Genomic DNA, 18,224 nt, shown 5'->3' with positions numbered 1-18,224 from the left:
AATTAATTGAAATTCACAGCTTAATCCCCAATATATATCCATGCATGCATGTTCATTATATATGAAGGAAAAAAATATTATTTTAATTAAAAAAATATATATTCTGCACATGACCCAAAATTCTTGGCTGTAATTGTACAATATGGGAATGAAAAATTCAAAAACAAAAAGTGTTTTCTCTGTTTGGCTGCCAGATTTTCTGTAAGAAGTTGTTTTCTGGTCTAAATTGGCGCCTGTTGTCTCTACAAACAAAGTCTGAACTTTCAAAACAGGACGTGTTGAATGACAAACAAAACAAAGAAACAATATGGCAGGTGAATTTTTCAATGTTTACTCAGTTTCAGTCGTGAATCAAAGACAGGGAAAACTATGATTGGGAGTGATTTACATGGATTTCTATTAGGAGGGTGAGATCCTGGCGTCAGATACCCTGGCCAACCTCCAACACGATATTCCCGTTCGCATTAGCCAAGGACAGAAGCCGAGGCACAGCTGTCACTTTCATGACATACTCTATAATTTTTTTTTCCTTCACACATATTTATACGTGTTTTACTTTACCGTCCTCTGGCGGATTAAATTAATTGCCGCTGAATCATCCCGTGCTGATACCATTTTACTTAGGGTGTTTTATTCTTTTTAAATCAAATTATATCTACAAAATAAACAGCAAAACATGACCAATATTAAAACCATTTGCTTTTGATATTTTCTTTAAAAAAATAAAAATAAATTATACGTATATACTGATACGTGTATGTCTCTTGTTATCTACAAGACTGTCGAATGTAATGTCATGAAAGCAGAAGGGTAACATGCAAAAGTTTTCAACCCTTTGGGTTTTGTTTTCAAAATTATTGGAATTTTGAACAATATAAAAATCAGCTTATAAATTTTTTTCTTTTTTTTTTTAACAATAAAAGATAAATTTGATAAGTGAAGAAGCGAATACTGCATCAGGTTTTGTCCATTTTCTTTGTGAAGTGGAAAAAAAATGTTCCTCTTTTCATTTTTAAAATGTTTGCCTTTTTTCGATGTTCCATTTGGTATTATGAAAAAACCAAAAGACAACTACCAAGAATATTTAACATGGAATTAAAGGTGATTTTGACCTTTTATTGTAATAAGTTGATCATGATGCTGAAGATGGATAAAATAATACAACGATAATACAGATTTTACCAAGGGAACAAGCATGAAAATTTAAGCATGCTCTTTTTCAACATACCAATGGCTTTTTTGTGAAATTCTGGATAAACTGGTAAAAAAATATTTTATCTTCTTACAGAGCACTTTTGTTTATAAGGAACAATTATTTAAGGAACAGTGTATTATATACATTTTTTTTTGTTATATTGTCAAAAACTTAAAAAAATTTACTACACCACCTGAACTGAGTGAATGGTAATAAATGTGGTAGATAAGAACTGTAAATGTAAAAGTAAGAAATGGAAATAACATATCTTGAGCTTTTTTTAAATTAATTTTAATGTAGGTAATAGAAGTATTAAGTATAGCAAAGTGAAAAATATTTTGCAACATTTGGTATCATTTTTTGTTTAAATTTATAATGGGTGTGAGGTGGAAGGTAAGGACGGGATATTCAAGGGGTTTTTTTTAACAAGAAGACTGTTTCAACAACTAAAAAATATATTTTGAAACAAGTTTATTTTTAGTATTTAATTAATATAAAATAAAGTATTCCCCCGCCTGTATTGTTGAAAGGATGCCTATGCTGCCCAGATCAGGCTGGTGGCTGAAAGACACCAGAACAAGAAGCCAGAGCAATGTTTTTCTTTTCCAAGAGGCCAGGTTTAAAAATCTAGATGTTCACAATACTGGGTCCCGAAGGCAAGAGCCCGAAAAAATCTTCCCCTGACCTTTGCCCGCTTTAGTTTCTTAATTGTAAATAAATTGTTAAAATTCAAAAACATGATTAAAACAAAAAAGGCAGCGTAAGTGGGCTGAATCGGCAGAGAGTTCATGGGCGATCCTCAGAGGATTTGTCTCGTACATCTTCGCCCGATTAAGAATAGGCCATTTGGGGTTGACACAGACCCTTAGTTTTGGGCCAAACCCCACTTATATATCCTGCATGTAGAGAAAGATTGCTGGATGTTTCCACATAATTGAAGGGTGCCACTCCTTGGCTCCATATGGAAAATTGTGCTTGAGCACAACAATTTATCTGCGTCCCTTGCTGAACGAAACAGGGCTTTCTACTGTACACAATACTTTATAGATATCGCTTTTGCTTGATGTTAAGAGTGAATGTATTTATTGTTGTGAATGTGTAGTGTGAGAGAGCTGATGGCTGAATTTTGAGTATTGTATCGATTAGATCGGGCTGAAATGACCTAGCTGTTGATATCCCCAGGAGCCTAAGTTCAAAGACTGGACAGTTAAGACCGAGGTCTGATTCTAGTGGATGATTCTTGAGGCCTGCCAATAATTTATTTTAAATTATAAAAGCTGGAATTGCCAATGGACTGCAAAAAATGATAGGCTCAACTCTGTACATTTTTATTTACATGTACATGCAGATGTAAATTTGAGCTTATATAAATCATTGAATAAAACAATTGATTTAACATTTATTTAAATTTATTGTTAATTAAAATAAAGCTTGTCCTAAAGAACTTTTTTTAATACATAAAAACACATAGTATAGCATGTACTAATTATACATTATTAAACTGGGTATGCATCAAAACATCTACATAAAAAAATAATATTTAATTTGAAATCACAGTAAGTGAGAAAAGAAAAATACCAGGTTTGCTAAAACAAACAAGGTAATAAAATAATAACGAAGAAAACATTTTGAGGGAGTTGGTCAAACAAGTTTTTCCATATGGTGTGTTTCAAAGAGTAATTGCCTATTTAATTCACATGGAATTCATTGCGAAATAGGTTTTGAGAAGGGGCATGTAAAATTCAAGAAAATCTCTTTTCAAACTCTTCACTGCATTATTCCTCGATGTATGCCTTCGAAGTTTTTCAATAAAATATTCATAATGCCGAACACATTCTTTTTGAGAGATTAGTCACGATGGAGCGCGTAACGATGTTGGACCCTACAAAAAACCCCATAAAAGGGTTTAAAATGATTTTAACAGTCAGTAGTATTCAAATTTACGACAAAAAGTACGCCCTGGTTATCCCAATCGCCTGGTTGATTTGTAGTTTCATTTCATTAATATTTTTTATCATTACGATAATGAAAATCAAAACTGCAGATGATATATTTGCATTTGTTCATCATTTTGTTGTATATTTGTCCTTTATCAATTCAGTTATATGGTCTTATTACAAGAGAGACAACTGGGACAGACTAATAGATGGTATAATCTATTCATTTTTTTTTTAATTTTAATTTTTGTTGAATTAAATTGCTTAACAGGTACACATATAACGTTTGAATATCGAAGTGAAATAATGTATAAGAAAGTTGCTGAAATGACAAAACCCAGAAAAGAATGGCTGCAGAAAATATTAAATTTGTCGATTTTTTTTCTGATCTTCAACATCCTAAATATCTGGTTGTATTCGTTTATTGAGAAAATTCAAGGAAACAAACCTCATTTAATTTTGTTTCCTGTCTTTCCGCCTTTTGATATGGATTATTTGCCATGGCAATTGGTCGTGCTTTTGTGGCAGCAACAAGTGATTTCGGCTATGCTTTTTACCGTTTACGGAGTTCTTGGGGCACTGACGATATTTTATGATTATATATCAAATGAAATCAGCTTATTGAAATTTGCTATGCTTCATATAGAAGAAAGAGCAAAAGAAATGATGAAAACGACCAAAATGAAATATCAAAATCTTACAGAACAGGAGTTGTATAAAAAATGTTTGATCGCTTGTACAAACCAATGTGCGAAACATCATTCAATTATATATGAGTAAGGGTATATAAAACAAAACAAAAAACAAAATTAAAATTATTATTCATTTTTAGTTATTATTTAAACGCTATTCAAGCAGTAAGGTACACATATTTCATTGTTGTGATAGTAGGGATAGTCGCATTAGTCTGTGGTGGTGCAACAATAATATTTGTAAGTCTGTTTCAATATAACTTTACATTCAAATTTTAAAAAAAATTTTATTAGGGTTCTATGAACATAAAGACTAAATTTTTTGGAATGATAATTGCCACACTGATTTTCTTATATCTGGCATTTTGGTTTGGGAATGAAGTTCGTGATTTGGTAAGGTTTTAAATGTCGAATAGTCAAGTAAAATTAATGTTTAATGAAATATTTAATTGAAGAGTGATACAATACCATGGATTGTATACGACATAAACTGGTTGGAACTTCCAAAAGAGTGTCATAGCACGTTGAGAATCATGATGACGAGGTCGATGAAACCAATGGCACTTACGACTTCCCTGGGTCAAAATGTCGACTTGGAGAATTTCATGGGAGTAAGTATTGCCTTAAAAAGTTATTAATTTTACTTATTGATTAATTAATTTTTTTTTAGCTCGTTAAAGCTGCTTACTCTTACTTCAACATGATTTATCAAGGCAGCCAACAGGGAATGTTCTGAAAATCAATTTTAAAAATGATCTCAAATTAAATGAGTAATAAATTAGTTATTTAGGGAAAAATTAACTTATGCATTATTTAGGAATTGTATAAATTGATTAGAGTAACTAAACACAAAATTGGCACCTAAATCAATAAAATTTAAATTTTAAGAACATTTAGCTACATAAATTTTATTTTATTTATTTTATTACTTTCAAGCTTATTAATAAATAATAACAATTTGAAACCTGAAGAATTTTTCAGCTCTTATCTGTCAGCTAATCATGATCAGCAAAATATCGTTGCGATGTAGTGATCGCTAGAGAGCAGAATTTTATGTGTTTACATATTTTTTTTAGCCACAATTTGATTTTTAATTAGTTTTGTGTATGAATGGAGCAATTTAAAACATGTTTATGTTACTTTTTGGGTTAAATGTTTTTTTTTACATATATTCTTGATTTTACATATTTTTATTACATACTTCACTATATTAAGGGATTTTTTTAAACGTATATTTAAATATTGTAATTCATGATTTGATTGAAAGTATGTGTGTTCATTTCAGCATACTTCTACAATACAATGATTTTTCTGGTTTTTCCCGTGAAAAAAAGGCCAGGGGCACAGTGGAAATCGAACCCATGACCGCAGTATTGGTGTAGTTAAATCAACTATTAAAAAACTATAAGCATAATGCTGGAGAACTCAGCAGTAAAATAAGGAAAAGGGTGGAACATGTGCTACTTATAAATCCTGGATTCAGAGAGTTAAAGTACATCTCTGAGATCTTAAAAGGGAATCAAATAGAAACTTAGGACTAGAAATTAATTTAAACCTACATAAAATTTTAAATTTACTCTGTTAAAATTGGTAGATAAATGCTCCTTTAGCTAATAAAATCTATTTTAAGACTTGATCGTAGCCGTTTCAATTTTGAAAATTTTAAACTTTTTGTTAAGTTACTTTAACTAGTTTGTTTTATTTTTACATAAAATTTTATGGACATTCAAGAATTTAAACCTATCATCAGCAGTTGTTAGGTGTCCTTTTCCATTTTTTGATTCTTGATTATTCTGAGTTAATTTTTTTCCAGGTTATTCCCTTCTGTTTAAGGGTTTTACATTATAATTTTTATTATGTAACAGATTTTGTTGGGTATTTGGAAATTTATACCTATCAACAAGTATTTTATTTAAAAAAATTTAAAACTTTTTGTTACTGAATGTAACAAAAAGTATTCCTCATGGAAAAATTTAAAAAAATTATAAATATAAAAAAGATGACTAAAAAAATCTGTTACATAATAAAAATTATAATATAAAAATCTTAAATACAAGGGAATAAACTGGAAAAAACTATTTCACCCAGTTTAATTAAGAATCAAAAAATGGAAAAGGATATTTTACAGCAGATGCTGGTAGGTGTAAATTCCCGAAACTCATAAAATTTAATGTAAAAATAAACAAAAAATTTATTTAAAAAACTACAAGAAAGTTTTAAAAAAATATAAATGAAAGGCACTTAAAGATAATCCATTACATAACAATTATAATTTAAAATATCATGTCATACTTTTAAATAATGAAATGAATTTTTAATTGTTTTGTTTATTTTAAATTGTTTGTTTAATCATACCAACTTTATTTCGTTGTTGTTTTTTAAATATTTTCTTGTTTTATATTGCATATTTTACTCAAAATAAGTACATATTTTCTCAAAAAAAATTGTATACACAAAAACTCACTCCTAGTGATCACTGTGAGCCCAGTTTTTGAGATATATTACGGTTTTTTACTTATCAGAGTAAGAGAGAATTTCTACATTCTGTTTTGAATTGAATAAATTTTTAAAAAATTAAACTTTCATAATAGTCTTCAGTTCATGCTGGTCTGCATTCTGCTAACTTGGATTAGTCATTTCCTCCTATGAGTTTCTTCTAATGTTAAGACAATAAAACTCCTCTATATTGCTCGCATTTGACAGGCCAAATTTACATAAATGTTGTTCAAGTTAATTTAACTTTAGAAACTACTAGAATCAAGGGTGCACTGGGTAATATGTGGAAAAATATATTTACACTGTACAAAAGTTTTATTAATAGTTTAATTAATGTATGCACAACTAAGACACATGCAAAACATGCAGGCTTTTCTTTGTGAGAACAAAACAATATTTTTCCGAAGCAAAGGCTCCGACGATTTCATTGTTTGTTTGTAAATTTATTAAATTCTGAACAGCGATTTCTTTTAGGCTCCTTCCTGTTTTCCTGTTCCTCAATTGGCCTATAACAGCAATCCCTTTTCTGTATAACATTACATGTCCAGTGACGTCTACTATTGATATATATGACATATCTAAATATTTTAAAAAAATGGTTATAAAAATTGCTCAAAGGTTATAATGTTTTTATAACTACCAGGTGGAGCGATGGTAAATTTCTTATTGACTTTTGATGCTTGTATGTATCCGAATGCTAGGAATGTCCCGATATGGTCACAATTCCATGTTTTATCATCTTTCGACGGAGTCTCTGGCTGCCAGACGCAACCATCGACATCATTTCTTATGCAAAAAGCCGGTGGTTTTTCTGGATAAACATGAGTCTTAAACAGCCACTGTTGACTTCCTAACACAACCTTACAAAAAATAAATAAATAAAACGTTTAAAATGTAACAAAACGCAATTTACTTTATGAGTAAGCTCGCAAGATTCGTAATCAAGTCGGTACAAAGCTCGTGATTCATCGAAGGCATCACATTCTTCAAGTTGGCCAGAATTCAACACAGCCGACCCTCCTGACTCCTGCAAAAATTATTTATTGGCTTTACTCCATAACAATATTTTTATTCTCAGCTACCATATTTTCAGAACAAAGATGTTCAAGTTTTTTATGAACATCGGCAACCATTTCTTCATCTATGATTTCTTTTCCCACTTTGTTAGTAACGACAAATTTTTCCCACATGGATCCTTCAGCTAGTTTTTGAACTGTCACTTCAAACCTGTAAATGCCATGTTTTAGAAACTTTTTTTAAAAAAGCCCTCACCAGAACTGATTTTTCGTTGTGACAAATAAAATTCTTACTTTTGGTTATTCAAGTTCCAAGTGGTTAAGTCAGGATCAATAGGCAGGTGGAACGTTCCACTGAAAATTATTTCTCCCCTTAATGTTATCTTGATTTCTTGTTCCGTCGGCATAACTTTAATGTCAGACTTAGCAGAGCCTTCTGGTACATCGAACCAAAACTTCACTTCTTCAAAAGTTTGCTGCCAGAAGAAATCTGGAGTCGGCTCAGGCAGTGGATCTTGAATGTATGTGGTTATTTTTTTTTTAAACAGTTTTACACAATTAACAAAAATAAATATTAACCTTCTTCGCAATCCATCTTTTCTATTGTATCCTTTTTATCACTCTGAAAATTTGAGCTGCTAATTAAATAAACGCCATTACAATCAGATTCTAGAGCAGCGTAATCAAGAACGCCTTTTCCTTTGATCACTTTGACTGATTTTTTTGACCAATAGCCTGTAATTTCTTCAAAACAAATATATTGAAATTTGATATTTAAAATTTACAGATTTGCAGTAATTTTAAATATCATTTAAATATAATTTTAAATATATAAATATATTTAGTTACAAAAATTTGTTAATAATTAAAAACAAAAAAATTATCTCAAGAGTTAAATTAAATTTATTTGCATATTTTCAATCATAGAAAACCATATTTTATTATAAATTTGAATTAATCTTGAAGTCAGATGCAATTACCGAACAGAAACAACTATAGGAAGTTGAAAATAAAATAAATTGTTTGTTTTTTTATTATGCATAAACAAGTTTACATTTTACAATAAAACCACCTCTTCAATGCAAATATAAATTTTTAAAGTTAATTTTTCATAAAGAAATTGATCATTAGCTCTAAAAAGCATCATAATAATAATTTCAATAATAAAACACAATAAAGGTAAATAAATATTATTTACCTTCAACTAAAGTAATCCAATTGAGAACAGTTTCAAACTTTGAGTTTTTATTGTCGTTCAAATCATCAATCTTGCTGGAATTTTTTTCTAATTGCGCATCAACATAAAGAAGCAGACAATGTACGACTCTGTTTGGTGATTCATCAATACACCTTGCATCTACAATTTTAAAGGGAACCGCTTCTCCGAGTACTTCCTCATTATGTAATACCTTGGTAAGACATTTTTATTATATTTAATTTTTTTATTGGGCAATTCAAATTTTAATGTAGGAAAAAACCACCTTCCAAGGGATTACATCTGCTCTAGAAGAGGTTTCGAGGACATAAAGACTGCCGGCCCCATCGCTGACAACAGCAATGTCGACCGATGCGAAGCAGAGAGATGTATTGAAATGGCCCGGTTTTCTGGCATGCTTAACTGGAATTTCCCATATGTCAACTATCTTTTCTAGCTTCTCCAGCTGAAAATAATCAGGAAATTAATTTATAAAAAGAAAACACATGTGTCAAGTGTTACCTCATTCATCCAACTCCGTCTTATCTTGCATTTAGAATCTATAAAATAAACTATATCTTTATTCCACAAGTCCCCGTACAAGTGGTTATGAAGGCTGAACTCTCTATGGTGGAGAAAAGAATACTGATCTTCATTGGGCCTCAAGACGTCGACCTCTGAAAGTAAGAAATGCCTGGATGGTGAATGTTCTTCAAATTTATTTTTCAATGAGACAAATCGGATATTTTAATTGTCAAACTGAATTCGTAAGAGAAGTTTATTTCACCCATAATGTTTGTTGTAGTGTTTACAAATTAAAAAACAAAATCACATGAAAATACTATGGAAAGTGTAGTAAAACTTTTTAGTTCATTTTTTTATTGGCTTTATCCAAAATATGGTTTTAAGGCAAGGCTTGGAAGAAGAATCATATGAAACATTTTATGTTGATAATGAGGTATACATATTTTAATCATTCTGTCATACTTTTTAATTCCTAATAGCCTTGCTTGTACGCAGTTTTAATGTGCATTTTTTCCAATCCTTGATACAGTGGAAAAGGGACTATAAATTGCCCTATTACTATAAGACAATCCATCTTAAAAATAAAATAATAAAAAAATTAAAAAAATCACAAGTAATTCATATAAAATGTACAGTTACGAAAATATGTTTGATGATAAATGGGTAGAAGAGCAATGTAACAATTTCTAGGCATTGGGATTTAGATGATTATAGCAGTTTTTCAGGCGTCAGTAGTGCAACATAAAACATATGTTTAATAATCACATTAAGTTGCTTTATAGCATTTAATGAGAATTAATAACAGGTCTTTGTCACCAGGCATTATTTTTAAAATTTTGTAAATACTTCACCTTTTTTGGGGAGAACAGTTTTGTCCCTTAGAGTGCTTTTTCTTTCTAAATTATGGAACACCACCCCTAACAACTAGTCTTATTTGTTTTAAACATAAACCCCCACATAATAACACAACCCTAACCATCCCTAATACAAAATGTAAAATATTTTGACTACCACAGAAACAATAATTTCATTTTATCTTAACTAACTTTTGTGATATAAGGTTTTTAATGCAGTCTGCAGACATATAACACTCTTCAATTAAAGTTAATTGTCCTAAATCGTCCGGCATTATTGGGTATCTTTTACCCTCCCTCACAACACATTCATAGGTATTTTATGTGGTTTAAGTAGAAAAAAAATCTAATACAGTAGTTAGGGACTTGAAGATAAAGTCAGTGCGAGCTTATATCCCAACCTGTTTATAGAGCTTCTTTAGAGTGAAAAATGTTACAAAACAATTTGTTCCCAAGATCCTGTCCAGATTCTCAACCAACAAATGCTGGATTTTCCTTCTTGAACAAACCCCTTACCTTCTCCAACCATCAATCTGGGGCGTCTTACGTACTCAATAATTATTTTTTCGTAATGAACCTTTCTCCAATGGTTTTCTCTGTTTTCATTTCCTTCCTTAATTCTTCATTTCTTATTTTGCCTGCCCTTGTCGTTTTAATGCACCTTCTCCATTAATCCATCTCAACACCCCCTCAAAAATATTTTGCTAGACCTAGTCCAAGTTTCTGCTCCATAAGTGAAGACATCTTCTATAATTAAGTAGAAATTAGCTTTTAGTTTTCTTTTAAAAAACTATAATACCAAAGCACTGAATTCTGCCTTGCTTCCACTGCACACTTCCAGCCCATAGCCTATCATGCATAACAAGCCTAGAATCCAAATCCATTAAAACTTTTCACCACCTTGTAGACTTAGCCATTAATAACATTAGGAACAAGTCTTTTAGGTCCTCTTGTTGTTTGTTAGCATCAGAAATACAAGATTGACTAAAGTTTTTGCAGGTAGTCTTTTATGTCTAGCTTAAACTTCTAGAGAATAAATAAGTCATAGGCCTTTTTCAATTAAAGTTAGCATCAGAAAGATTTCATTCTATGCCATCTGACATGTAGACATTCTATGCCTAGCCTAAACTTCTTACCCAGTAACAGGTCTTCTTAGACTAGGTTGTAAATTGGCATCATAAAGACTCCATCTTACAGTTTGCAGACTGTTATTATTTCTGTCAGGTTGTCCATAGTTTCAGGAGAAAAAAAAACCCTAGATTAAGTTGATGTTATACCAAAGGAAAATTAATTAAGCTATATGTCTTCTTTTACATTAGACTATTGGCATATCTTCTCATATAAATGCCACGATCATAAAGACTCGGTAGTGCAGTTCACAGGCAGATTAATATTTCTGACATGTTATACTCAGTCTATAGGATAGCGATAGCCAGGTAGTTAGGGCATCCATATTTTCCATGCTAGCAATCCTGGGTTTGGATCCCAGAACAACACATGGATTTTTAACTGTGTATAATATGGATAAAGTACTTACAAGTGCTTTAAACCTTTATCTGCGACATCAAATGTAGTTAGTTCTCATATTCTCAACCAGGAACAGGTCTTTTAGGTCTTCTTCAATGTAAATTAACATCAGAAATACTAGGTTGACTAATGTTTCTGACATTTTACAGTCATGCAGCTAGGATTATCTTCTGGGCCAGTGGCAGGTCTTCTTAGTTGTTAGTTTGCATCAGAAAGTCTCTGTCTTACAGTGTGCAGTGTAATACTGTTTCTGCCTTGAGTTCATAGCTTCACAAATATCTAAGACTAATTGGATTTTTTTTCAATCTTGCTCAACTCACTTGATGACGTATCAAAAGAAAATTGATAATGCTGTTCTATGCCTTCTTTTACACCAGACCACTGTCAGATTTTTTCAAATATATTCCAGTACCATAAATTGGTCATGCACTACTCAGACTGAATGTTACAATTATCCTATACCTTATGTGTTATAGGTCATACCTTCAAGACCTATAACATATCTTCTCAGTTGTAAGCTAGTAGAAAGAATTCATACTCTGTTCATGTTGGTAGTAACTTACATGTAGTCATTCTAGTTCTTCCTTATTTAAAATTTTCTAACAGGAACAGGTCTTGTAGGTTTTCTTAGAATGACTGGGTTGACTAATGTTTCTGACATTTTATAGTCATTCTACAGCTTGGATTATCTTCTGAACCAGCGAGATTAAAGTCTTCTCAGATGTATGTTAGCACAAGAAACACTCTGTTTTACAGTGTGCAGGCTGATTATATTTTTGCCCTGCTGTCATTCTCTCAAGGTGGCTCCAGACATGTGTTTGTATAACAACAAACAGCGAATACATATTTTATTTTATTTTGCCGAGCGCTGTGCAAGTCCTCAACTTACTACATATCATGATGGACAACAGTGAAACTGTCATTGTTGCAGTTGCGGTTACTGTTTTGTGTAGCGGCTACTAACTCAGTCACAGAGTACTGTTGCCTGATCCATTTCCACGCATCATAAACCTATTTTTGTGATTCAGAAGAGAAGCGTTCCAAATTATTGGTTCAGCTTGGTACAGATGGAGGATTGCAAGACCATTATGTTGGGCCAATCCATTCCTAACCAACAGAAACAATGCTGTGTTGTTATTTCATTCATCTATTGATTGATGATTACAGTTGATATGTGCAAAGTACAGTTGATTCCCATCCACATTCCATCTGGATGCTTTAAATTTGGCTATGTCACGAATATTTGTGCACTTTGAAGCGGCAAGAAAACCGACAATTAGCCGACCAATAGCACCAAATACTGTTACTCGGCGAATCCTGCCACCTTTAGCTTAACTGGTATGCAGTGAATCTACGACTATTCATAAAACTATCATCCCTCAGAAAACCATGACTGTGGCCTTGAGTACGCTCTGTTTTCTTCATAATACTAAAAAGCTAAAAATAGCGTACAGTTCTTAAAACAGACTGTTAAGTACACAAATATTTGTATATTCTTTCATGTTTGTTTACGATTCTATCTGAAATTGAAGCGTTTAAAAATATGATGGTGAAAGAGTGTTGTCTAAAATACCGATGAAACGGTTAAGGCTCGTTCAAATTTGTCACTTTGGAAGATCATCTTGGATGAATGATCTAAACTGACAAATGTAAAACTGCCATTCATCTTCATATCCTTCAGTGTACATCAAAGGTGAACTATGAAAGAAGTTGACCCCCTACTAACTTTTGATGAAAGAGCCGTTCCTCCAACCGACAAAATGTAAACAAATGTTCCACCTCGCATTCACTGTTCTGTACATTCACCTTTTCGCCAGTCTAACCCAGACTTTCCTTGAAACCCACGGTTACACCCACCAACGTCTTTGAGCATGACCGCTTTCTAAAAGATTTGTGTTCGGTTCATGTAGTCAGCGTGAAATCAAGTCAATGCCTTTACGCACAACTCTTGAGTTCCTCCTCTAATGAGACATACCCTGGCACTTTGTACACGAAACGAGGAACTCTGAGCAGTGAAAACACATAACTGAAAATATGTAATCAAGGTTGATTCACATTGGAGTAATGTGAACACACAATGTAAATATCGCATTAGAAAGTGAAAATATTGAGGGTGACCACTTTTCGACCATTTAGCGTACTTGAGGTAGAAAATTGTAATGAAAACCGGATAAAACGAGTTTAACAAGTACAAGTTTAAGTCTAAATTCATGGTGGATGCGTTCCAGTGGTTTATGTGAAAATTTACTGAACAAGTACTCAGGTCCAACTGTTCATGTTTGCTCCAAAATGGATGTATATGCTTGACCATTTATTTTTATTTTTACTAATAGAATTTAATAAGTTTTGGAGTAAAACTATTGAAGTCGGTTTGTTAGTTGATTTATTACTAAGCGAGGATTATTTTGATAAGTAAATAAATACCATTTTCGAATTCCTCTTTATAGACAGGAATGGGTGACAGGGAGAGTTTGTATCCGTCGAAATCCTTGTCCAAAAGACTCCTGTTTAAACGCAATTCGTTGGCGGTTGGCATGTTGCTTTTGAAAAACCACAAATGTTGGTTATAAGTTTATTCTTTATCATATAAGCCAGGGAGGTTACAAGTTATAAGTAAAAACAAAAAGCTTCTCTAATAATTAATCCATTGAGTTCCTCTAGTTCTTAGAAAGTGCCTTTTTTCCCCATTATTTTAAAAAGAGTGGAAAGGTGTAATTGATTTTTCTACCAAGTTGTTGTCGCTTGACGACCGGGGAGAGTCGGTAAACAAACCGGCCGTCGAGATTTTTCCCCTGGAAAATTGTGTGAAATGTTCAAAAACACTTTTCAGAGTGGGTTCCTCTCGATACTGTACAGCATCGGGAGCAAGCCGTTGCAGATATGGGACAAAAAGGTGAGGAACGGCCACATAAAAAGGATCACGGACAACGACATACAGTCCCTCGTACTGGAGATAGTCGGCACCAACGTGAGCACCGCCTTCCTCACGTGCCCAGCAGACCCGAGGAAGACTTTGGGAATTAAGCTCCCGTTCCTAGTCATGATCATCAAGAACCTAAAAAAATACTTCACATTCGAAGTCCAGGTATGCGTTCAAAAGAACAACATAACGGGTGAAAGTATACAATTTTTAAATTTTCACCCTAAGAAAGTAGTTAAGTTATATGTATATTGCATAAACTGCTCAAAAATGAATAGGGATATTGCCAATTTGTAGTACTTCCCTTGTATTTTTATTATAAACTGCATTAAAATTTATTAGAATTTATTTTTACTGAAGGAAAATAGGATTTTGAAAAATAACAAAATAAAAGATTTTAATTCCATAATTTTGTTTATTGGACACAATAATTTTTTTTAAACAATTTTTTTTTTTATTGGCCTTATGATCTTGCATATTAGCCATAGTACGAATTCTTGTGTGTTCAAATTGGGGGTTATCGGGAAAAAAAGGGCCAGAGGCGACGGTGGGAATCGAACCCCGAGAGTCTCTCATGCTAACCACTCGGCTACCGCAGTCCCCTTAAACAATTAATACCGTGTATAATATCCTCTGGGCACCACCTGTTTAATCAGGTTGTCACTAATTTCATAAGGAATTTCACTGTATGTTGCAACGCTGCAGTCAGTTGTTGCAGGTCAACTGGCTGCAGATGGTGATCGAAAAGCCTTCTCTGCAACACATCCCACATGCGCTCAATGGGATTGAGGTCTGGAGACAATTGGTAAGGAGCAGATGGGAAATTCCAAGGTTTTCTAAGCATTGATGAACAATTCTGCCTCTATGAGGTCTTGTCATCCAGAAATTGAAAATCCCTGCCAGTGAGATCTCTGGTTTGAGGGATGCACTACTCAATAATTTCTTGAACATAATGAACTGCAATGATGTTGCCTTCAACAATATGGAGTCCAGTTCCTCCACTGTAAATCCCAGCCCAGGCCATTACACAGCCTCCTCCAAACTGCACTGAAGGGACCACCAAATGGGGCTTGTACACACCTCGGTTCTCCGTACTATTCAGCACCTGTTATCGCTATACAGACTCATCAGTAAGCATAACAGCATTCCAATCGTGTATTCTCTTCTAGATGCTGCTGCACCATATTCTCCTGAGCTGCTGGTGACGTGATTGTCTTGATAAAAGCATTGCCAAAACACCTTGTACTTTATATTGGATCTAGCTGGAACTATAGAAAGGGTTCCGTATTGCAGCAATGACAGTATTTCTGTCCTCTCTTAGCATCGTAATGCGCTGAGATCCACTACCAGGCCTCCTATTGGCACTTCCAGTCTCTCGGAATCAGGCTAAACCCTGGGAGATGCCAACTGCCTCTGCGATAGCCACTTGCCGGTGAACTCAATCAATTCTCACAATAATATTGTGAACTTCTCAAGATGTCCTTCCATGGTCCAAGAGAATACAACTGGATTAAAATGGAAAAAAGACGAGAATGTTTGTTTACAAAATGAATAATCTTCGTGTTACTATTCTTAAGTAAATTCACTATTAAAAATGAGGATTACCCAATTTTTTGTTTTTGGTTTGTATTTTCTATCTTATTCAATCCAACTAACAAGAATATATCGGTTAATTTAATTGAAACTAATAGAATAAGAATAAATTACAAATATTCCTAATTTATTTTTGAGCAGTTTAATATGAATTTTAGCACTTTAGTAAAAAATTCATAAAAAGCATAAAAATTTAGTAAAATGTCAGTTTTCTTTTCAAATGTCATTTAGTAGAATTAAAGAAAAATTTTCGACTATGTATTGTACAGAAATTGCAACCGTACCTTTATAGTAAAGATGAACAAAAACTTTCATCACAAATTGGTTTATTAGAGTTGTAAAAACAATTATTAAAAATCTGTATCAAAGTATTTAAATGTACTTGCAATTTGTATGATAATTGTCACTTATCATGTAAAAGCAGTTGATTCATTTTTCTTCACATATTTATCTTCAATTATTGTTTCCTGGGACCTAGTTGATGGTAACATTTGTTTTCTGTTTTTTGGATCCTCTGATGATGATTGTAGTTGAGTGTATTGTTGCTTGACTGTTAGACATGAAATTTATTATTTTATGTTATTTTTTTATTAAATTTTGTCTTATTTCAGGTTTTAGATGATAAAAATGTAAGGAGGCGATTCAGAGCGAGTAATTATCAATCGACGACGAGAGTGAAGCCGTTTATTTGCACGATGCCGATGAGGCTGGACGACGGTTGGAACCAGATCCAGTTCAATCTTGCCGACTTCACAAGACGAGCCTACGGTACAAATTATGTCGAGACACTCAGAGTACAAATTCACGCAAACTGTCGGATAAGACGGGTCTATTTCTCGGACAGGCTTTACGCCGAGGACGAACTACCAGCTGAATTTAAACTCTTCCTGCCTATACAGAACAAAACGAAGTAAAGTTTTGACCTTTTGACATACCAAGCACAAAAATGCCTTAAAGACTTTGCCTGTTTTGTGATATTTTTACCAAACTGTATTTTTTTCTCTCTCTCTCTTTCTCTGATTTTAATTTGAAATTTTTTTAATAAATGATTACAAAAACACTGATTGTATTATTTATTTTCATTAACATTTAAACCATATAATATTCTGAAAAAAAATTAACAATAACAATTGTCTAAGTGGTAATGTCAACATCGATCCTGAAGCTATTGAAGTGTTTGTAATTGTTTAATCAATTCTATATGAAAATCTTGGAAATTTTTTGTTACAAAATATTTATATTTGCACTAAATTTAAAATTTACAAACACTTTTGAGGTATTCACATCAAGTAATTAATTTTACTGTTTTGGTCTTGGTACAAATGCACAGTACAAGTTTTTTTTTTTAAATAGAAAAATTGTATGTGTGAGGTAGGTCGTTTTCTAGAGTGAAACATAGTTTACGTATACAAATATACATCTAATAGGCAATTTGTGGGGCGACGATTAAGGCACTGACATGACGCTCGTCACTGTAAGGTCCCAGGTTCAAATCCACCGGCCCTGCATTTGAAGTTTTGAACCCGACATACTAATAAATAGGATTTTTCCAAAACACCGGCACCCTGGGGGTTGATATGAAATAACTATTGTAGTTTGGTCATTTGTAAGAAGCCTCAATGGTATATATACAAATATTTTTTAATAAATATTAACCGTTAATTTTATTCCATGTAATGAGGTATTTTTATTAGTTCAATCATTATATTTTATTTGGTGAGTGATCAGCCTTCTCAGTTTAAATATATTTTTTTCTTTCCAAAAGGTAGATCGGGGATGAGGCCAGGAAGACAGAAACATTTATTTTCTTGTCGAGCTTTCGGCAGAATATATCGCCTTCATCAGGGCTTCGAAAAAAATCGTTATACTAATGAACAGGTACATGTGTGGATAACGGATGTAGCCGAAAGCTCGACAAGAAAATAAATGTTGTTTCTGTCTTCCTGGCCTCATCCCTGATCTACCTTTTGGAAAGAAAAAATATATTTCTTCAATCTGAACCAACATTTTTTGCTTAAGAGTTCCTTTAACCATTTTGGCAAGAGAAATAAATTGATGCTAAAAATATTTCACCACCTAGTCTTTTCTTTGAGAATTTCTTTTCCGTTCATACCAATAGACAGTACCAACAACCCCCTTTGTCCTATTCAATCAATATAGCAGCATAATCAATATATAACAGTCTATGAATTCAAATTATTTTAATAAATAATTATTAAGGAAAAAGTAAAATACCTTTTATACGCAAATTAATCTGAAATCTCCAAATTAAAT

General features: G+C 32.6%; 3 protein-coding genes across 4 annotated transcripts; 2 read left to right on the top strand and 1 right to left on the bottom strand.

Annotated features, from left to right (window-relative positions):
- Positions 1-2,841: 2,841 nt before the first annotated feature.
- On the top strand, positions 2,842-4,571 carry LOC106668397 (odorant receptor 30a-like). Its single transcript, XM_014397089.2, has 6 exons — positions 2,842-3,344; positions 3,404-3,908; positions 3,965-4,064; positions 4,119-4,217; positions 4,280-4,435; positions 4,495-4,571. Exons 1-6 carry the CDS (start codon positions 3,053-3,055, stop codon positions 4,558-4,560), a joined length of 1,218 nt encoding a protein of 405 aa, XP_014252575.2. The 5' UTR covers positions 2,842-3,052; the 3' UTR covers positions 4,561-4,571.
- A 2,045-nt stretch (positions 4,572-6,616) lies between these two features.
- LOC106668470 (nudC domain-containing protein 1) lies at positions 6,617-14,008 on the bottom strand. The gene is made up of 10 exons (XM_014397270.1): positions 13,862-14,008; positions 9,054-9,208; positions 8,818-8,997; positions 8,535-8,745; positions 7,916-8,080; positions 7,631-7,850; positions 7,403-7,547; positions 7,234-7,347; positions 6,961-7,180; positions 6,617-6,898 (listed from the first exon to the last, which is right to left on the bottom strand). Exons 1-10 carry the CDS (start codon positions 13,971-13,973, stop codon positions 6,666-6,668), a joined length of 1,755 nt encoding a protein of 584 aa, XP_014252756.1. The 5' UTR covers positions 13,974-14,008; the 3' UTR covers positions 6,617-6,665.
- Positions 9,057-16,993, top strand: LOC106668471 (cilia- and flagella-associated protein 20). 2 transcript variants are annotated; one of them, XM_014397272.2, is made up of 4 exons: positions 9,057-9,214; positions 9,337-9,489; positions 14,268-14,522; positions 16,562-16,993. In XM_014397272.2, exons 2-4 carry the CDS (start codon positions 9,430-9,432, stop codon positions 16,862-16,864), a joined length of 618 nt encoding a protein of 205 aa, XP_014252758.1. In that variant the 5' UTR covers positions 9,057-9,214; positions 9,337-9,429; the 3' UTR covers positions 16,865-16,993. The 2 variants fall into 2 exon arrangements, with proteins under 2 accessions (XP_014252758.1, XP_014252759.1); XM_014397273.2 differs by lacking the exons at positions 9,057-9,214; positions 9,337-9,489 and having other exon boundaries at positions 14,061-14,522.
- Positions 16,994-18,224: the final 1,231 nt, after the last annotated feature.

This window comes from Cimex lectularius, unplaced genomic scaffold (assembly GCF_000648675.2).
Source record: "Cimex lectularius strain Harlan isolate CLEC.00 unplaced genomic scaffold, Clec_2.1 scaffold36, whole genome shotgun sequence".
NCBI classification, from domain to species: domain Eukaryota; kingdom Metazoa; phylum Arthropoda; class Insecta; order Hemiptera; family Cimicidae; genus Cimex; species Cimex lectularius.
Note: the sequence above shows the minus strand (reverse complement) of the source record. Positions and strands in the feature narration are given on the sequence as shown.